The sequence below is a fragment of the Orcinus orca genome, chromosome X (assembly GCF_937001465.1).
Source record: "Orcinus orca chromosome X, mOrcOrc1.1, whole genome shotgun sequence".
NCBI lineage: Eukaryota > Metazoa > Chordata > Mammalia > Artiodactyla > Delphinidae > Orcinus > Orcinus orca.
This window is the reverse complement of record NC_064580.1, coordinates 49,230,289-49,253,362: the sequence shown is the minus strand read 5'-3', so window position 1 is coordinate 49,253,362 and position 23,074 is coordinate 49,230,289. Positions and strand designations below refer to the sequence as shown.

Genomic DNA, 23,074 nt, shown 5'->3' with positions numbered 1-23,074 from the left:
TATATTTATTAAGCTGATCAGCAATTACTTAAGTGGTGCTTTGTGACAGCTCAAGCCAATTTTTATTAGTTATTTAAAAATTTTACTTATAAATATAATATTGGGTTTTGCCTACCCCCTCATGGCCAAATACACAGTAGGTGCTATTATCATCGTTAAGCCGAATTTATAAGAAAAATAAAAATACCAACATACCTCTTTGCCCTTTCACCTCCCCATCTGAACTCTTAGCTACGTCACTGAGTTGACCATTACATCTCTTCCATGTTAAAAGCTTTAAACTCAAAGAAAAATACCCATCATTTCATAATAAAAGTCAATAGGAAATAGGAATTCTTTAACACAAATGAACAATTATTCACAAAAATAATCTAAACTCTATAGTAAGGCTTACCTGCAAACATCTAAGTTTTACTAATTACTAAAGATCCACGCACCAACGAACTTCTTTCAAGTTACTTGCTGACAATACTACTTTACAAATAAGGCTATGCATGGTGAAGTAATGACAAGAGGGAAAAAGGTTCTTTCTCAAAGTGGCAACATATTCTCCATTGCTGAATAGAAGAAGGTGAGTGTGAAGTACATCTGCAGAGCAGAAAGTTCTCACCAGAAAAGTGGCTCTCTCAAATAGAAGCACTTCATCAGCCTCAATAATTTCAGCAAAATTCCTTAGGTTCATTTCCAGCTGCTGAACATTGGGAATCAGCTGATAAACAATGCTGGACCAAGCCTAACAGAACAGAAGCACAGTGTAATATTACTAACAGGTAGCCAGTCCAGATCTTTGCAAATGAGTAAGTATACTATAACATACAGACAGCAAAATATGGTGATAATTGAGTCCCAAACAAATCCTGGCAACAAGTATAACACAAACGAAGTGAGAAAATGAAGATAATATTTGATTTTTATCCTTCAGTTGGATTTTTTAAAGTTTCAAACACTTTTGTAAAATACTTCTTTCCATTGATAATTAAAAATAAACAAATATTTAATTCCATCATATTACCTTAGGGAAGTTGAAAACTCTGATATACTGGGCTAAAGAACTTCTAATCCAGCCATTCAAACAGATATGTAAGTCCAATAGTGTAGATTGCTCTAAAGATCAGAACCTAATAATGCTATATTTAACATACATCTAACAATCAATTTTATGAAAATATCAGAGCCACGTAGAAAAATGGCCCCTCCCCTCAATGGGATAACATACAATAGAAATTACAAGAGAAATTAGTGGCATTATCATTCCAAAAGGCTTATTGTCAGCTTTATAAATTATTGATCCAATTGAATTAAAAACAGTCCACTGCGTGTTTGCCTAAAACTGACTTCATCCAGAGGAGTATGACTAAAATAAGGAGTTGAAATTAACCACACCCTCCCTCTATTCTCTTAAGGCTCTTTTATTTGAATTTTCATTATAATATTTCTTTCAATTTTGCTCCAATTTGTCTGGTAAGGTGTACAATGTTCTTCTCTCCCCTACTAGAGGGCAGGAACCTGGTCTTAGCCATCTGTGCGTCCAACAGCATCAAGCAGATTGCAATGAGTGCTTTTAGAATAAAACTTAATATAAAAATTTATGTCAGCTCTATGCAATATTGATGTAAGAGAGAGTAGAGCCATGTCTCTGTTCCAATTAGTTTTATTACTTAGGCATGGGGGTTCAGGTTCCAAGTTCCCAGGTCGGTGTTAATGTCACTGCTGAATTTACCTTGGAGAAGGCACCAAAGCTAACCACAGCAGAGACATTGTCACTCACAGCAGTGTTGTGATTAGCCAATTGTCTTTGGTCGTGTTATGTATTGCCATCCTTCACACCGCAGTTGGTTCTTATCAGTGCGTCATGTCCATCCTTATTCACGGTTACCTGTTCTATGGGAATAAGGCTTTGAGAGAAATTCGGCCCAAATTAATCTAGAACAGTATTTCCTAGATAGGTATCTCAAAATGATCTGTTATTAGAGCGAGGCTGGGTCAACATATTGGGGAAAAAATGAATTAGTTAAAAAAATAAATCAGTGGCTATGTTTAAAGTCCAATTGTTTTTCTCCTTGGCAAATCAGGTTTCTGTGCTTTTGGTTGTAGATACTTGTCAGATGGAGTTGATACTGAGGCTGTAGCTACAAGTCACAGAGAAGGATGCTTTCCTTCCCAGACTTGTCAATGGATACCAGAAGCAGTCTGACCACAGGAGGACCCAAAAGGAGCCAGTCTTTCAAATCACTAAATCAGTGGGAGAAAGGGAGGAAGCAGGATAAGGAGCCTATGTACCAATAAGGTAATTTCAGCTTCATCCATAACACAGCTATTGTTTGTAACCTCTACAACTACTACAAGCAGTGTGGCATCCATTCCATCAATGGGAACAATCTCTCTGGTTGAAAGAATGCTAGTCTCTAATTTGGCATGAAAGTTGAAGCTATCATACTCTAGAAATAACATATCCCATTCTAAGACTCCCTTCTCCAATCTCTCCCCTAAATATTGTTCTTCTATTGCCATCCAAACTTAGGCAGACTAGCTTATATCCTGTAGAGGTACCTGAATATTAGATACAATTCCAGTCAGCACTGAGACCACAACAGGTCAAAATGGATGATGGTCAGTGAAACCTCTACTGTCATGAAGATCTGTATCAAATTAATCAGGACCAAACTGGGTTAATTCAGTGTGATCTGGTAGGTATGTCGACACAATCTAAGATCAAAACCAAAATTTCTTAAGGTTAAATTGGGTATTTTTCAAACAATTTATTGTAGATTATTTCTTCTTTTGGTTCAACACATCTAGATGGCTATGAAAGAGTTTAAAATCTTTTAGTTTTGATAATACCCTTCTAGCTTTTTTTTCATGCTCTTTAAATGAGAGAACTCAGGGAAACATACACACCTTATAGAGAGTTTCATCCCAGATAGATGTTCGGAAGCAAGAACATTCCAATGGGCGAGACAAACGCCTCAGATCTTCTTCTCGCTCTTTAAAAATCTGAAGTAAATAGACCAACATACTGATCAGCATATAACTAACAGCTCTCCTCTCTCACTGCAAGATCTGAGGTGTAATATTTTAGCATATTTTAAACAGGGGCATTTCGTTTTTCCTCAGGGGAATTTTTAAATGTGTACGTTACTTTACAGACTAGGATGGCAGAAATGATTTCAAGTCAGGTCTACAAAGTACAATGGCTACTAGAATTCTTAAGGACTGTGCTGCTTGTTTTGAGTACTCACTGAGAATACTATGCTGAAAAATAAAATTTACCGTACAGAGGAATCTTAATAAAATATATCTAACATTCCAAATAATCCAATCTGGGTCATTTTTAAGATATGCATACCAATATCAAGATTTTATAAATCAAAATACTTCAACTTTTTGTAGATATCTTACTCTCATACACACATGCATACACATATATTATTTCTGTATGGACTGTATTTATTTGGCTACATAGATATAACAACCCCTTACACACAAATATCTATTCTTCTTGGCTATGTATCTATCTATATATATGCCCATATATACATGGAAAAATATCTATTTATACAAATATAAACACATACACAGATATTTTCCAGGACTGGGTGGGCTTATAGTGAATGCACTGTTCACACTGTGATGGATAATTTTACGCAACAACTAGGTTAGGCCACAATACCCATTTGGTTAAACACCAATTTAGATGTTGCTATGAAGGTATTTTTTAGATGAGATTAATATTTAAGTCAGTGGATTTTTAGTAAAGCAGATCCCCCTCCATAATATGGGTAAGCTTTATATAACCAGTTGAAGGCCTTAAGAGAAAAAGACTGCCATTCCCCAGGAAGAGGGAATTCTGCCTTCCAGACTGCCTTCTGACTCAAGCTGCAACAAGGGTATCTAGCCTATCAGTCTGCCCTGCAGATTTCAGACTTGCCAGCCTCCACAATCATATGAGTCAATTCCTTAAAATTAATCAGTCTCTCTCTTATTCTCACTCTCTCTCTCTCTCTCTCTCTCTCTCTCCACACACACACACACACACACACACACACACACACAAACACACACTTCTTACTGGTTCTGTTTCTCTGAGGAACCCTGACTAATACACACACATAGAGGGAAACACCTATCTTGCTTGAAACTGATATTCAGGGAAGCACCCTAGCCATTTTATTCCAAAACCTCCAAGTCTGAAAGTTTAATGAAATAGAGTATACGTTTCTTAATTAAGCTTAAAATCCCACAAAGAACATTAATGTATCTTTGGGGATATTTACATAAGCATTTAGAAAACAATATGTCGATCACTAAAAATGACAAGTAATTTAAAAATCCATAAGGAGGTCATTTATTGGAATGCTCTAAGTTTTTCTGTTGCAAATTGGGCCAGGGAAACAAAACAAAAAACAGTAATAATAACAAACCCCTCACATGCTCAAGATCAAGCTACATAAAGAATTTTCTGCTGAATTAAAACAGAATTGATATTTAGTGAGAGGGAGAAGGAATTAAAAAGAATACTCAAAAGTCCTTTTCAGAGTCAAATACGGAACCCTGTCAAGTGGTTTCTGAAAGCCTGTAAGCTAACCTAGAAACACCAAAACATACTCAAATACTGGAACACTGAAGGCAATCCTGTAACTAATTACGGGGAAAAAAAGTATTCCTGCCCACAGTTATTACCAAAAAATTCTTAAGTTATAGGGGATCCTTAGACTCCTAGGTTCCAACCCAAAGAGGAACTGTATTCTTCTACATCACCAGTATATTCTAAAACTGCTTTCCTCAACTTTATCCTTGGAAATAGAGGATCTTCTCTTTCAGCTTAGACTTTAAAATCCAATCCTCTTATTTTATATGGAGCAAACTAAAGCTAGACTCTATTTGTGACTTGCCAGTCCTGGGGTATCATAGCTAGCTAGGGGTTTGCCCTTTCTACTGTGTCTTTTCTTGTTTAAATTTATGTGTACTAACTCCCATGCTAGAAAAGAAGATAAATATACCATATCAGTGCAATTATGAGGGCCTTGGCATTGTGCCTAACAGTATAGTTGGCATTTGAATTGGTGCATACCAGTTTTCTAGGTCAACCTAGTGACAGCTATGACCTTTCTTTATCTCACCCCTGGTGGGTCTTCTAGCCTTGAAAATAACTGCCTGCTCTGAAGGACAGTAAAACAGTGGTATCAAATATATTTTAAAAGTACATAAAGCTGCTTAGTGATAACACAGTCAGGATCCTTTCCTAAATTTGAAAATTATTTGCTAAATGAACATTATATTTCCCTTACCATGGAACATTTGTTTATAAGTGTTTTTTTGTTTGTTTTTGTTTTTGTTTTTTTTGCGGTACGCGGGCCTCTCACTGCTGTGGCCTCTCCCGTTGCAGAGCACAGGCTCCGGACGCGCAGGCTCAGCGGCCATGGCTCACAGGCCCAGCCGCTCCACGGCATGTGGGATCCTCCCGGACCGGGGCACGAACCCACGTCCCCTGCATCGGCAGGCGGACTCTTAACCACTGCGCCACCAGGGAAGCCCTGTTTATAAGTGTTTTTAAAAACAAATGTCAACTTTATTTTGAAAGCTTATGCTGAGATTTTTTTTTCCTAAAAAAGAATGGTACAAATTTACCTATATCTCTACAGAAGTCTACAAAGTATGTCAATTATTTGGTGCACCACCCATTCTATTTCTTACCAGGTCTCGTTGATCCTCCTGTACCAGATCCATTTTATGCACCAAGCAAAAGATTTTGGCATCTGGAGAATTCTGTAGAATGGCCTCCAGGCATGACTGGTAATAGTGCATGTCCTTTTCCAGTTCGCGGCTTTCCACATCAAAGACATAAATCAGAACCTCCACATTACGGAAGATGTTGTCTCGTTGGCTGGTGAAATAATTTTCCATGAAGGTGTCCTGTCTAGTAGGAAAAAAAATCTAGGTAATAAGCAAGTCATCACTTAATCACTCCTATTTACGATCTATTTTTGTTGGCTTAATCAGTGTGAAAGATAATCCTAAAGCTTCAAATTAAAGGGAAAATGATAGCACATTAGGATGGCCTCACCTTCTTACTTCTTAAGCACATCTAGTGCCACCTTTTGCTCCTCTCCTTGTGTTCCAAATATACTTTGACCTTCCCTCAGTTCTAGTGGCCCATGGTCTATCCACCGAGGGGCCTTTACACATGCTTTTCACTCTGTCTCACATGCTATCCCCTTACTTTTATACATAATTAACTCCTACTTGTTCCACTGGATTTCAGTTCAATTCATACTTCCTCACAGAAACTATCCCTGACCTCACTGACTTGGGCAAATCTAGTCACCATAGGCAATTATACTAACACATTGGTTTTATTTTTAACACTCACCACAAGTGTGATATTATACATATTTGTGTGAGTTTTTAATTAATGGCATTCAATCCCCTAGATGGCAAGCTCCATGAAGGTAAGGACCATGTCTGTTACAGTTTGACATTGTTTCCCAGCTTTTAGCACAGAGCTTGCCACAGAGTAGTTGCTCAATGAATATTTACTGAATAAAAAACTAGTCAAACACTCTAAACTATATGAAAATGGCTCCAAGTTAACATTTTAGCAGAATGTTGCTCTTTGCTCCTTAGGCTGTGTGCTGCTTCCCAAGAAATTCTCAATTGCCAGCTGGATAGATGAATACAGTAGTGTTCTGTCCTAAACAAAAAAATCAAGGGGTGGCATCAACAACATGGTGGAATGAAAAGCTACCTCTGTCTCTCCCCTTCAATCTACAACCAGTAAAACATTCACAACTCAACAAAGGTACTTTTGTCCAACACACCAGGATGCTAGAGAATTCCACACACCTGTACATCTAAAGATGGATGGACTGGAACAGACAGAGGAGGCAGAACTGAAGGAACAGTAGAGGTAGTGCCTATAATCCTGGCCCTCTGGCCATGGCAGCTAAGCCTGTAGCCCCAGAGAACCTGGTAGCAGCAGAGCAGACAGCACACACAACACCAGCCTCCTGGCTGCAGTGGCACCCATGGCCACATCTAACTGTACATCCGTGGGAATGGGGCCTGCGGCCCTGTCCCTCCAGCCACTGAGGTGCCCAAGTCTTCTGTTCCTATGCTCTCCCACCAGCAGTGGCAGAGCCTAAGAACCTTAGAAAACCAGATAGGGAAGAGGCACTGGTATGACCCTGGCTTCCCCCACCCCTTCCCCCTGCGGTGCCTGAGCCTGTGAGCCGTGACTCAGAGGATCCTGGAAGCAAGGGAAGAACCCACCATCCAGGTGAACCAGGCAGCTTCTGCCAGTGACAAAGGCAGAAGCAAGGTGCCAATGACCAAGAAAACACCAGAAGTGATAATGAGAGTTGGGACAGGGGGCACACCTCTGACAGAGGCAGCTCAGGTAAGAGAAACCAAAAACTTGTGCTATAGTACCACCTATGGAAAAAGAAAAGACCCCTAATTTCTAACTTGTCTCACTTCACATGCTCTGGCAGAAGGAAGTACCATGAAGAAGCACAGTAACACCGCACCACAAAAAGAAAATGACAATTCTCCAGAAACCAAAGTTAAAGTCACATAATAATGTGATCTGATAGAGAATTTAAAATAGCTGTCATGAAGAAATTCAACAAGCTACATGAAAACTCAGAAAGGCACATCAATTAGCTCAAGAATAAAATTAATAAACAGGAATGCCTTACCAAAAAGGTTGAAACTAAAAAAAAGAACTAAAATTCTGGAGCTGAAAAACTCAATAAATGAGATAAAGAATGCATTAAAAAGCACTGGAAATAAGGCAGACCATATGGAAGAATCAGTGAGTGTGAAGATAGAAATCTAGAAAAGATACAAGTAGAAGAGGAAAGAAAAATAAGATGCAAAAAAATGAGGAAATTCTACAAGAACTATCTGACTCTTAAGTAGGGCAACATTAGGATAATGGACATCACCGAAAGAGAAAAGAGGGAGAAGGGAGCAGAGAGTTTATTTAAACAAATAATAGCTGAGAATTTCCTAAACTGTGGAAGGAACTGGATAGACAACTCCATGAAGCTAAAAGAACATGTAATTACCTCAACGCAAAAAGACCTTCTCCAAGACACATATTAAAACTGCCAAAAGTCTATGACAAACAATTTTGTAGGCAGCCAGGGAGAAAAAAATGGTAAACTACAAAGGAACCTAAATTAGGCTATCAGCAGATTTCTAAGCAGAAACTCTATAGGTCAGGTGGGAATGGAATGACATTATCAAAATACTAAAAGATAAAAGTTGTCACCCAAGAATACTGTATCCACCAAAGTTATCATTCAGATATGAAGGAGAAGTAAAGACTTTCACAGACAAACAAAAACTGAGGGAGTTCATCAACACTAGACCTGCCTTACAAGAGATGTTGAACAGAGGTCGTACACCAGAAACAAAGACAAAAGTACACAAAACTTGGAGAAAGGTGATAGACAGAAAGAATCAGAAAATTGCAACTATTTATCAGAAAAGGTTCTTAAACACTTTATTACAGTATAAAGATTAAAAAAGGGAGAAAATGCAGAAAAAATAACTATAGCTATTTCAATTTGGTAACAAACTTACAATGTAAAAAGGGAACGTTTGAGACAACAAAAACACAAAAGGGGAAGAGGAAAACCATACAGTTAAATGAAGATAAGATGCTATCAGCAGAAAAAACTATTTATCTATGTGACATTTGATACAAACTTCATGTTAAGTACAAAACATAAATCTAGAACGGAGACACAAAACAAAATGAGGAAACTGAGAAAAATACCATAGAAAACCACCAAACAAAAATGGAAGACAAAAACGCAAGGAAAAAGAAACAATGAGCCCATCCTTATGAAAGGGAAGTTGGAGACCGAGTTGGTCACCACATTGGGACACTCTTGGCAGGGAAGCAGCACAGAAATGACCATGTGGCTGACAGGGTCTTGGTGTTCCACCTGGGTGTTAGGCCTGAGACTCAGAGGTGGGAGAGCCAAGTCTAGGACATTGGACCACCAGAGACCTCCCAGCCCAATTTAATATCAAACGGTGAAAGCTCTCACAGAGATCTCCATCTCAACGCAAAGACCCAGCTCCACTGAACAACCAGCAAAATACAGTGCTGGACACCCTATGCTAAACAACAAGCAAGTCAGGAAAACAAACACAGCCATTAGCAGAGAGGCTGCCTAAAATCATACAAAGTTCACAGACAACCCAAACCACACCACTGAGCATGGCCCTGCCCAGCAGAAAGACAAGATCCAGTCCCACGCACGAGAACACAGGTACCAGTCCCCTCCACCAGGAAGCCTACAGAAGCCACTGAACCAACCTCACCCACTGGGGGCAGACACCAAAAACAACGGGAACTACGAACAGGCAACCTGCAAAAAGGAGACCCCAAACACAGTAAGTTAAAAAAAAAAATGAAAAGACAGAGAAAAATGCATGAGATGAAGGAGCAATGTAAAAACAAACCAGACCAAACAAATGAAGAGGAAATAAGCAGTCTACATGAAAAACAATTCAAAGTAATGAGAGTAAAGATGATCCAAAACCTTGGAAACAGAAGGGAGAAAATACAAAAAACCTTTCACAAGGACCTAGAAGAATTAAAGAGCAAACAAACAATGATGAACAACAACACAATGAATGAAATTAAAAATTCTTTAGAAGGAATAAACAGCAGAATAACTGAGGCAGAAGAATGGATAAGTGACCTGGAAGATAAAATAGTGGAAATAACTGCCACAGAGCAGAATAAAGAAAAAAAAATGAAAAGAATTGAGGACAGGCTCACAGACCTCTGAGACAACATTAAACACATGAACATTCGAATTATAGGAGTCCCAGAAGAAGAGAAAAAGTAAGGGTCTAAGAAAATATTTGAAGGGATTATAGTTGAAAACTTCTCTAACATGGGAAAAGAAATAGTCAATCAAGTACAGGAAGCACAGAGAATCCCATACAGGATAAATCCAAGGAGAAACATGCAAAGAAACATATTAATCAAACTATCAAAAATTAAATACAAAGAAAAAATGCTAAAAGCAGCAAGGGTAAAGCCACAAATAATAATACAACGGAATACCCATAAGGTTAACAGCTGATCTTTCAGCAGAAACTCTGCAAGCCAGAAGGGAGTGGTAGGACATATTTAAAGTGATGAAAGGGAAAAACCTACAACCAAGATTACTCTACACAGTAAGGAACTCATTCAGATTCAATGGAGAAATTAAAATCTTTACTGATAAGCAAAAGCTAAGGGAATTCAACACCACCGAAACAGCTTTACAACACATGCTAAAGGAACTTCTCTAGGCAGGAAAGACAAGAGAAGGAAAAGCCCTACAATAACAAACCCAAAACAATTAAGAAAATGGTAATAGGAACATACATATCAATAGCTACCTTAAATGTAAATGGATTCAATGCTCCAACCAAAACACAGAGACTGGCTGAAGGGATTCAAAAACAAGACCCGTATATACGCTACCTACAAGAGACCCACTTCAGACCAAGGGACACATAAAGACTGAAACTGAAGGGGTGGAAAAAGATATTCCACGCAAATGGAAATCAAAAGAAAGCTGGAGGAAGAATTCTCATGTCAGACAAAATAGACTTTAAAATACAGACAAGAGACAAAGAAGGACACTACATGATGATCAAGGGATCAATCCAAGAAGAAGAGAAAACAACTGTAAATATTTATGTACCCAACATAAGAGCACCTCAATACAAAAGGCAAATACTAACAGGCATAGAAGGGGAAATTGACAGTAACACAACAATAGTAGGGGACTTTAACACCACGCTTTCACCAATGAACAGATCATCCAAAATGAAAATAAATTAGGAAACACAAGCCTTAAATGACACATTAGATAAGATGGACTTAATTGATATTTATAGGACATTCCATCGAAAAACAACAGAATATTTTGTTCTCAAGTGCTCATGGAACATTCTCCAGGATAGATTCATATCTTCGGAAAAATCAAGCATTGGTAAATATAAAAAAATTGAAACCGTGTCAAGTATCTTTTCCAACCACAATGCTATGAGACTAGGTATCAATTACAGTAAAAAAAAAGAAACTAAAAAATACAAACACATGGAGGCTAAACAATACACTACTTCATAACCAAGAAATCACTGAAAAAAATCAAAGAGGAAATCAAAAAATACCTAGAAACAAATGACAATGAAAACATAATGACTCAAAACCTATGGGATGCAGCAAAAGCAGTTTTAAGAGGGAAGATTATAGCAATACAACCCTACCTCAAGAAACAAGAAACATCTCAAATAGAGAACCTAATGTTACACCTAAAGCAATTAGAGAAAGAAGAACACAAAAACCCCAAAGTGAGCAGAAGGAAAGAAATCATAAAGATCAGCTCAGAAATAAATGAAAAAGAAATGAAGGAAACGATAGCAAAGATCAATAAAACTAAAGGCTGGTTCGTTGAGAAGATAAACAAAATTGATAAACCGTTAGCCAGACTCATCACGGAAAAAAGGGAGAAGACAGAAATCAACAAGATTAGAAATGAAAAAGAAGTAACATCTGACACTGCAGAAAGACAAAGGATCATGATTGATTACTACAAGCAACTATATGCCAATAAAATGGAGAACCTGGAAGAAATGGACAAATTCTTAGAAATGCACAACCTTTCAAGATGGAACCAGGAAGAAATAGAAAATATAAACAGACTAATCACAAGCACTGAAATTGAAACTGTGATTAAAAATCTTCCAACAAACAAAAGTCCAGGACCAGATGGCTTCACAGGTGAATTCTACCAAACATTTAGAGAAGACCTAACACCTAACCTTCTCAAATGCTTCCAAAATATAGCAGAGGGAGGAATACTCCCAAACTCATTCTACGAGGCCACCATCACCCTGATACCAAAACCAGACAAAGATGTCACAAAAAAAGAAAACTACAGGCCAATATCACCGATGAACATAAATGCAAAAATTCCCAACAAAATACTAGCAAACAGAATCCAACAGCACATTAAAAGGACCATACACCATAATCAAGTGGGGTTTATCCCAGGAATGCAAGGATTCTTCAATATACGCAAATCAATCAACGTGATACACCATATTACCAAATTGAAGGAGAAAAACCATATGATAATCTCAAAAGATGCAGAAAAAGCTTTCAACAAAATTCAACACCCATATATTATAAAAGCTCTCCAGAAAGCAGGCATAGAGGGAACTTACCTCAACATAATAAAGGCCATATATGACAAACCCACAGCCAACATCGTTCTCAATGGTGAACAACTGAAACCATTTCCTCTAAGGTCAGCAGCAAGACAAGGCTGCCCACCTGCACCACTACTATTCAACATTGTTTTGGAAGTTTTAGCCACGGCAATCAGAGAAGAAAAGGAAATAAAAGGAATCCAAATCAGAAAAGAATAAATAAAACTTCCACTGTTTGCAGATGGCATGATACTATACATAGAGAATCCTAAAGATGCTACCAGAAAACTGCTGGACCTCATCAATGAATTTGGCCAAGTTGCAGGATGCAAAATTAATGCACTGAAATCTCTGGCATTCCTATACACTAAGAACGAAAAATCTTAAAGAGAAATTACAAAAATACTCCCATTTACCACTGCAACAAGAAGAATAAAATACCTAGGAATAAACCTATCTAAGGAGACAAAAGACCTGTATGCAAAAAACTATAAGACACTGATGAAAGAAATTAAAGATGATACAAAGAGATGGAGAGATATACCATGTTCTTGGATTGGAAGAATCAACACTGTGAAAATGAGTTTACTACCCAAAGCAATCTACAATTCAATGCAATCTCTATCAAACTACCAATGGCATCTTTCACAGAGTTAGAACAAAAAATTTCACAATTTGTATGGAAACACAAAAGACCCTGAAGAGCCAAAGTACTCTTGAGAAAGAAAACCAGAGCTGGAGGAATCAGGCTCCCTAGCTTCAGACTATACTACCAAGCTACAGTAATCAAGACAGTATGGTACTGGCACAAAAACAGAAATACTGATCAATGGAACAGGACAGAAAGCCCAGAGATAAGCCCACACACATATGGTCACCTTATCTTTGATAAGGGAGTCATGAATATACAGTGGAGAAAACACAGTCTCTTCAATATGTGGTGCTGGGAAAACTGGACAGCTACATGTAAAAGAATGAAATTAGAACACTCCCTAACACCAAACACAAAAGTAGACTCAAAATGGATTAAAGACCTAAATGTAAGGCCAGACACTATAAAACTCTTAGAGGAAAACATAGGCAGAATACTCTATGGCATAAAACACAGCAAGATCCTTTTTGACCCACCTCCTAGAGAAGTGGAAGTAAAAACAAAAATAAACAAATGAGACCTAATGAAACTTAAAAGCTTTTGCACATCAAATGAAACCATAAAGAAGATGAAAAGACAATACTCCGAATGGGAGAAAATATTTGCAAACAAAGCAGCTGACAAAGGTTTAACCTCCAAAATACAGAAGTAGCGCATGCAGCTCAACATCGAAAAAACACACAACCGAATGCAAAAATGGGCAGAAGACCTAAATAGACATTTCTGCAAAAAAGATATACAGATTTTCAAAAAACACATGGAAGGATGCTCTAAATCACTAATCATTAGAGAAATGCAAATCAAAACCACAATGAGGTATCATGTCATATGCATCAGAATGGCCAACATCAAAAAATCTACAAACAGTAAATGCTGGCGAGGGTGTGGAGAAAAGGGAATCCTCTTGCACTTGTGGTGGGAATGTAAATTAACACAGCCACTACGGTGAACAGTATGGACATTCCTTAAAAAGCTAAAAATAGAACTACCATATGACCCAGCAATACCACTACTGGGCATATACGGAGAAAACCATAATTCAAAAAGAGACGTACCACAATGTTTACTGCAGCACTATTTACAATAGTCAGGACATGGAAGCAACCTAAGTGTCCATCAACAGATTAACGGATAGAGTAGATGTGGCATATATATACAATGGAATATTACTCAGCCATAAAAAGAAATGAAACTGAGTTATTTTTAGTGAGCTGGATGGACCTAGTCTGTCATACAGAGTGAAGTCAGAAAGAGAAAAACAAATACCATACACTAACACATATATATGGGATCTTAAAAAAATGGTTCTGATGAACCTAGGGGCAGGACAGGAATAAAGACGCAGACGTAGAGAATGGACTTGAGGACATGGGGAGGGTGATGGGTAAGCTGGAACGAAGTGAGCGAGTAGCACTGACATATATACACTATCAAATCTTGTACAGCAGAAATTAACACAACATTGTAAAGCAATTATACTCCAATAAAGATGTTAGAAAAAGGAAACAATGATAATATAGAGCAAGCAGAAATCAGAAGATAAAATGGCAGTACTAAGTACTCATCCATTAATAACCACCCAAAACGTAAATGAACTGAATTCACCAATCAAAAGACACAGAATAGCTGGAGAGGTTATAAAACAATACTCAACTCTGTGCTGCCTCCATGAGATTCACCTCAGCTCTATAGGCTAAAAGTAAACAGACAGAAGGTGACTGTCTAAGCAAATGTCAGTGAAAAGAAAGTGGGTGTAGCCATACTCATATCACACAAAATGGACTTCAAGCCGAAAAAGGGTAGTAAGAGATAAAAATGATATAACAGTGATTAATATGGGAGCACCAAAATATATAAAGCAATCATTAACAGAAGAAAACAAATTGACAGCAATGTGATAATAGCAGGGAAATTTAACACCAATACCCCACTTACATCAATGGACAGATCATCCAGACAGATGGCCTTAAATGAAGAAAACACTGGCCTTAAATGAAATATCAGACCAGATGGATTTGATAGATTTGTACAGAACATTCCATCCAAATGCAGCAGAATACAACTTTTTCTGCACATGGAACTTTCTGAGAGATAGACCATATGTTGTAACACAAAACAAGGCTCAATAAATTTAAGAAGACTGAAATCATATCAAGCATCTTTTCTGACAATGGTATGAAACAAATCAACCACAAGAATAAAGCTGGAAAAATAACAAATATGTGGAGACTGAACAACATGTTACTGAACAATATTGGGTCAATGAAGAAATCAAAGGAGAAATCAAAAACTACCTGAAGACAAATGAAAATATGACATATCAAAATCTATGTGATCCAGCAAAGTGGCACAAATAGGGAAGTTTATAGTAATACAGGTCTACCTCAAGAAACAAGAAAAATCTCAAATAAATAACTTTATACCTAAAGGAACTAGAAAAAGAAGAACAAAGCCCAAGATCAGTAAAAGAAAGTAAATAACAAAGATCAGAGCAGATATAAATGAAATAGAGACTAAAAGGACTAGAGAAAAGGTCAATGAAATTAACAGTGGGTTCTTTTGAAGAATAAAAAAACCTGACAAACCATTAGCTAGACTCACAAAGAAGAAAAGAGAGAAAATCCTGATTAAAAAATCAGAAACAAAAGAGAAGAGTAACAAAAGATACCACAGAAATACAAAGGATTATAAGAGAATACTATGAACAGCTATATTCCAACAAATTGGACAACCTAGAAGAAATGGACAAATTCTTAGAATCATACAACCTTCTATGACAGAACCATGAAGAAATAGTTTGAATAGACTGATCACTAGTAAAGAGATTAAAACAGTAATCAAAAAGCTACCAAAAAACAAAAGTCCAGGACCACATGGTTTCACAGATGAATTCTACCAAACATTCAAGGAAGATTTAATACCTATCCTTCCCAAACTACTCCAAAAAACTGAAGAGAAGGGAACACTTCCTAACTCATTTTATGAGGCCTACATTACCATGATACCAAAACCAGACAAAGCCAACACACACAAAAAGAAAATTACAAGCCAATATCTCTGATGCACATAGATGCAAAAATCCTCAATAAAATAATAGCAAACCAAATACAATGCATTAAAAGCATCATGCACCATGATCTGGTGGGATTTATTCCAGTTATACAAGGATGGTTCAACACCTGCAAATCAAGCCATGTGATATACCACATTAACAAAATAAAGTATAAAAATCATATGATTATCTGAGTAATTGCAGAAAAATCATTTGACAAGATTCAACACACATTTATGATAAAACTCTCAATAAAGTAGTTATAAAAAGAATGTACCTCAACATAATAAAGGCCATATATGAAAAACCCAGAGCTAACATCATACTCAATGGTGAAAAACTGAAAGCTATTCCTCTAAAATCAGGAACAAGACAAGAATGCCCACCCTAGCCACTTTTATTCAACATAGTATTGGAAGTCCTAGTCAGAGCAATTAGGCAAGAAAAGGAAATAAAAGACATCCAAATTGGAAAGAAAGAAGTAAAACTGTTACTATTTGTAGATGACATGATTTTATATATAGAAAATCCTGAAGTCTCCACCAAAAAAAACTATTAGAAATAAGAAACAAAGACATTAAATTTGCAGGATATGAAATCAATATACAAAAATCTGTTGTATTTCTATACACCAATAATGAGCTAGTAGAAAGAGAGATTAAGTAAACAATACCATTTGTAATTGTGACAAAAATAATAAAATACCTAGGAATAAATTTAACCAAGGAAGTAAAAAAGAACTGTACACTGAAATCTATAAACCAATGATGAAAGGAATTGAAGAAACAAATAAATGAGAAGATATTCTCTGCTCTTGGATTCGAAGAATTAGTATCGTTAAAATGTCTCTATTACCCAAAGCAACATAAAAACTGAATGCAATCCCTATCAAAATTCTAACAACATTTTTCACAGAAATACATCAAATAATCCTAAAATTTGAAATTTTTATGGAAACATAGAAGATCCCAAACAGACAAAGCAATCCTGAAAAAAAGAACAAAGCTGGAGGTACATCACTCCCTGATTTCAAAATATACTACAAAGCCACAGTAATCAAAACTGAATGGTATTGGCAGAAAAACACACACAGAGCAAGGAGCAGAATTGAGAGCCTAGAAATAAACCCATGCATATATGGACAATTAATTTACAACAAAGGAGCAAGAACACACAGTGGAGAAAGAATAGTCTCTTCAATAAATGGTGTTGGAAAAAATGAAGAGTGACATGCAAAAACGTGAAACTAGACCAATATCACACCATACAGAAAAAATAACTGAAAATGGTTTAAGGACTTCAACACAAGATTTGAAACCATAAAACTCCTAGAAGAAAACATAGGCAGTATGGTCTTTGATATCAGTCTTAGCAATGTCTTTCTAGATATGTCTCCTCAGACAAAGGAAACAAAAGCAAAAATAAACAAATGGGACTACATCAAAATAAAAAGCTTCTGCATAGCAAAAAAAACCATCAATAGAACAAAAAGGCAACCTACTGAATGGAAAAAGGTATTTGAAAATCATATATCTGATAAGCAGTCAATATCCAAAATACATAAAGAATTCATACAAACTCATCAACAACAAAACAAGCAACCTGATTAAAAAATGGGAAGAGCAGGGCTTCCCTGGTGGCACAGTGGTTGAGAGTCCGCCTGCCGATGCAGGGGACATGGGTTTGTGCCCCGGTCTGGGAAGATCCCACATGCCGCGGAGTGGCTAGGCATATGAGCCATGGCCACTGAGCCTGCGCATCCGAAGCCTGTGCTCCACAACAGGAGAGGCCACAACAGTGAGAGGCCCACGTACCAAAAAAAAAAAAAAAAAAAAAAAAAAACTGGGAAGAGCAGCTAAATAGAAATTTTCCCAAAGATATACAGATGGCCAACAGGCACATGAAAAGATGTTAAATGTCACTGATTAGTATGGAAATGTAAATCTAAACCACAATAATATACCGACTTACGCCCCTTAGATTGCCTATTATCAAAAAGGCAAGAAATAACAAGTGTAGAAACAACAAGTGTAGAAAGGGGAACCTTCATATGTTGTTTGTGGGAATGTAAATTGGTGCAGCGACTATGGAAGAAATATGGAGAGTCCTCAAAAATAAAAATTATGGACTTCCCTGGTGGTGCAGTGGTGAGGAATCTGCCTGCTAATGGAGGGGACACAGGTTTGATCCCTGGTACAGGAAGATCCCACATGTCATGGAGCAACTAAGCTCATGTGCCACAACTACTGAGCCTGCACTCTAGAGCCTGTGAGCCACAACTACTGAAGACCTCATGCCTAGAGCCCATGTTCCGCAACAAGAGAAGCTACAGGAACGAGAAGCCTATGGATCACAAAGAAGAGTAGCCCCCACTTGATGCAACTAGAGAAAGCCCGTGTGCAGCAACAAAGCTGAAAAAAAATACATAAATAAAATGTAAAAATACATCAAGAATAGAACTACCATATGATCCAGCTATCCCACTTCCAGGTATTTATCCAAAGAATATGAAAACACTAATTTGAAAAGATACATGCACCCCTATGTTCACTGCGGCATTATTTATAATAGCCAAGATATGGAAACCACCTAAGTGCCCATCAAGAGATGAACGGATGAAAAAGATACGGTATCGGAGGAGGAGCTTCAAGATGGCAGAAGAGTGAGATGCGGAGATCACCTTCCTTCCCACAAATACATCAAAAATACATCTACATGTGGAACAACTCCTACAGAACACCTACTGAACTCTGGCAGAAGACCTCAGACCTCCCCAAAGGCAAGAAACTCCCCATGTAACTGAGTAGGGCAAAAAAAAAAAAAAAAAAAGAAACAACAGACAAAAGAATAAAGATGGGACCTGCACCAATGGGAGGGAGCTGTGAAGGAGGAAAGGTTTCCACACACTAGGAAGCCCCTTCGTGGGCGGAGACTGCGGGGAGCAGAGGGAGGAAGCTTTGGAGCCACAGAGGACAGCGCAGAAACAGGGGTGCAAAGGGCAAAGTGGAGAGATCCCGCACAGAGGATCGGTGCTGACCAGCACTCACCAGCCCGAGAGGCTTGCCTGCTCACCCGCCCCAGCGGGTGAGGGCTGGGAGCTGAGGCTTGGGCTTCAGAGCTCAGGACCCAGGGAGAGGACTCAGGTTGGCTGCATGAACAGAGCCTGAAGGGGCTAGTGCGCCACAGCTAGCCGGGAGGGAGTCCAGGAAAAAGTCTGGAGCTGCCAAAGAGGGAAGAGACTTTTTCTTGCCTCTTTGTTTCCTGGTGCACGAGGAGAGGGGATTAAGAGTGCTGTTTAAAGGAGCTCCAGAGATGTGCGCAAGCCGCAGCTAACAGCATGGACCCCAGAGACAGATATGGGACGCTAAGGCTGCTGCTGCAGCCACCAAGAAGCCTGCATGAAAGCACAGGTCACTATCCTCACCTCCCGTCCTGGGAGCCTGTGCAGCCTGCCACAGCCAGGGTCCCGTGATGCAGGGACAACTATCCCAGGAGAACACACGGCGCGCCTTAGGTTGGTGCAACGTCATGCTGGCCTCTGCCGCCACAGGCTCGACCAGCACTCCGTTCCCCTCCCTCTCCCATGCCTCAGTGAGCCAGAGACCCCGAATCAGCTGCTCCTTTAACCCCATCCTGTCTCAGCGAAGAACAGAGGCCTTCAGGTGACCTACAGGCAGAAGCAGGTCCAAATCCAAAGCTGAGCCCCTGGGAGCTGTGTGAACAAAGAAGAGAAAGAGAAATTTCTCCCAGCAGCTTCAGGAGCAGCAGATTAAATCTGCACAATCAACGTGATGTACCCTGCATCTGTGGAATACCTGAATACACAACGAATCATCCCAAATCGAGGAGGTGGACGTTGGGATCAACGATGTATATATTTTTTTCCCTTTTTCACTTTTTGTGAGCGTGTATCTGTATGCTTCTGTATGTGATATTGTCCTAGGTGTCTGTCCGTCCATTTTTTTTTTACTTTAAAAAATTGTTTCCTTAATAATTATTTTTTATTTTAATAACTTTATTTTATTTTACTTTACTTTATTTTACCTTATCCTCTTTCTTTTTTTCTTTCCGCTTTTTCTCCCTTTTCTTCTGAGCCGTGTGGATGAAAGGCTCTTGGTGCTCCAGCCAGGAGTCAGTGCTGTGCCTCTGAGGTGGGAGAGCCAACTTCAGGACACTGGTACACAAGAGACCTCCCAGCTCCACGTAATATCAAACGGCAAAAATCTCCAGAGATCTCCATCTCAATGCCAAGACCCAGCTCCACTCAATGACTAGCAAGCTACAGTGCTGGACACCCTATGCCAAAAAACTAGAAAGACAGGAACACAACCCCATCTATTAGCACAGAGGCTGCCTAAGATCATAATAAGGACATAGACACCCCAAAACACACCACCAGATGTAGGCCTATTCACCAGAAAGAAAAGATCCAGCCTCATCCACCAGAACACAGGCACTAGTCCCCTAGACCAGGAAGCCTACACAACCTACTGAACCAACCTTAGCCACTGGGGACAGACACCAAAAACAACAGGAAATACGAACCTGCAGCCTGTGAAAAGGAGACTCCAAACAAAGTAACTTAAGCAAAATGAGAAGACAGAGAAACACACAGCAGATGAAAGAGCAAGGCAAAAACCCACCAGACTTAACAAATGAAGAGGAAATAGACAGTCTACCTGAAAAAGAATTCAGAGTAATGATAGTAAAGATGGTCCAAAATCTTGGAAATAGAAAGGAGAAAATAAAAGAAATGTGTAACAAGGACCCAGAAGTAAAGAGCAAACAAACAGTGATGAACAACACAATAAATGAAATTAAAATTTCTCTAGAAGGAATCAATAGCATAATAACTGAGGCAGAAGAACAGATAACTGACCTGGAAGAAAAAATAGGGGAAATAACTACAGCAGAGCAGAATAAACGATGAAAACAATTGAGGACAGTCTCAGAGACCTCTGGAACACCACTAAATGTACCAACATTCGAATTATAGGGGTCCCAGAAGAAGAAGAGAAAAAGAAAGGGACTGAGGAAATATTTGAAGAGATTATAGTTGAAAACTTCCCTAATATGGGAAAGGGAAGAGTTAATCAAGTCCAGGAAACACAGAGCGTCCCATACAGGATAAATCCAAGGAGAAGCATGCCAAGACACATATTAATCAAACTATCAAAAATTAAATCCAAAGAAAACATATTAAAAGCAGCAAGGGAAAAACAACAAATAACATACAAGGGAATCCCCAAAAGGTTCACAGCTGATCTTTCAGCAGAAACTCTGCAAGACAGAAGGGACTGGCAGGACATATTTAAAGTGATGAAGGAGAAAAACCTGCAAACAAGATTACTCTACCCAGCAAGGATCTCATTCAGATTTGATGGAGAAATTAAAACCTTTACAGACAAGCAAAAGCTGAGAGAGTTTAGCACCACCAAACCAGCTTTACAACAAATGCTAAAGGAACTTCTCTAGGCAAGAAACACAAGAGAAGGAAAAGACCTACAATAAAAAACCCAAAACAATTAAGAAAATGGTAACAGGAACATACATATCGATAAGTACCTTAAATGTAAATGGATTAAATGCTCCAACCAAAAGACACAGACTGGCTGAATTGATACAAAAACAAGACCCGTATATATGCTGCCTACAAGAGAACCACTTCAGACCTAGGGACACATACAGACTGAAAGTGAGGGGATGGAAAAAAGTTATTCCATGCAATGGAAATCAAAGGAAAGCTGGAGTAGCAATACTCATATCAGATAAAATAGACTTTAAAATAAAGGATGTTACAACAGACAAGGAAGGACACTACATAATAATCAAGGTATCAATCCAACAAGAAGAGATGATAATTATAAATATATATGCTCCCAACATAGGAGCACAACAATACATAAGGCAACTGCTAACAGCTATAAAAGAGGAAATCGACAGTAACACAATAATAGTGGGGGACTTTAACACCTCACTTACACCAATGGACAGATCAACCAAAATGAAAATAAATAAGGAAACAAAACCTTTAAATGACACAATAGACAAGATAGATTTAATTGACAGTTATAGAACATTCCATCCAGAAGCAGCAGATTACAATTTCTTCTCAAGTGCACACGAAACATTCTCCAGGACAGATCACAACTTGGGTTACAAATCAAGCCACAGTAAATTTAATAAAACTGAAAGCATAGCAAGCATCTTTTCTGACCACAATGCTATGAGATTAGAAATGAATTACAGGGGAAAAAACGTAAAAAACACAAACACATGGAGGCTAAACAATACGTTACTAAATAAACAAGAGATCACTGAAGACATCAAAGGAGCAATTAAAAATACCTAGAGACATATGACAATGAAAACACGATGATTCAAAACCTATGGGATGTAGCAAAAGCAGTTCTAAGAATGAAGTTTATATCTATACAAGCCTACCTCAAAAAATAAGAAAAATCTCAAATAAACAATCTAACCTTACACCTAAAGGAACTAGACAAAGAAGAACAAACAAAACCCAAAGTTAGCAGAGGGAAAGAAATCATAAAGATCAGCGCAGAAATAAATGAAATAGAAACAAAGAAAACAATAGCAAGAATCAATAAAACTAAAAGCTGGTTCCTTGAGAAGATAAACAAAATTGATAAACCATTAGCCAGATGTATCAAGAGAATGAGGGAGAGGACACAAATCAATAAAATTAGAAAAGTAAAAGGACAAGTTACAACAGACACCACAGAAATACAAAGCATCCTGAGACTACTAAAAGCAACCCTTTGCAAATAAAATGGACAACCTGGAAGAAATGGACAAATTCTTAGAAAGGTATAACCTTCCAAGACTGAACCAGGAAAAAACAGAAAATATGAACAGACCAATCACAAGTAATGAAATTGAAACTGTGATTAAAAATCTTCCAAAAAACAAAACTCCAGGACCAGATGGCTTCACAGGTAAATTCTATCAAACTTTTAGAAATGACATAACACACATCCTTCTCAAACACTTCCAAAAAATTATGGAGGAAGGAACACTCCAAAACTCATTCTATGAGGCAACCATCACCGTGATACCAAAACCAAACAAAGATACTACAAAAAAAAGAAAATTACAGACCAATATCACTGATG

General features: G+C 38.1%; 1 protein-coding gene across 16 annotated transcripts in view; it reads right to left on the bottom strand.

Annotated features, from left to right (window-relative positions):
* The window catches only part of RRAGB (Ras related GTP binding B), a 51,151-nt gene that overhangs the window by 8,431 nt on the left and 19,646 nt on the right, over window positions 1-23,074 (bottom strand). For 9 of the 16 annotated variants that reach the window (XR_007474749.1, XM_049704615.1, XM_049704616.1 and 6 more), the window contains 5 exons: window positions 19,983-20,084; window positions 5,695-5,917; window positions 2,899-2,994; window positions 611-733; window positions 196-274 (listed from right to left, as the gene is read on the bottom strand). Coding sequence is in view for 14 of the 16 variants with exons in the window: in XM_049704615.1 (XP_049560572.1) it covers window positions 196-274; window positions 611-733; window positions 2,899-2,994; window positions 5,695-5,917; window positions 19,983-20,084 (623 nt within the window). In the remaining 2 variants the exon portion in view is untranslated. Of the gene's footprint in view, window positions 1-195; window positions 275-610; window positions 734-1,720; window positions 1,877-2,898; window positions 2,995-5,694; window positions 5,918-19,982; window positions 20,085-23,074 lie in introns of those variants that run through there. The other 7 variants (XM_012537611.2, XM_004282284.2, XM_004282285.3 and 4 more) reach the window with 4 other exon arrangements.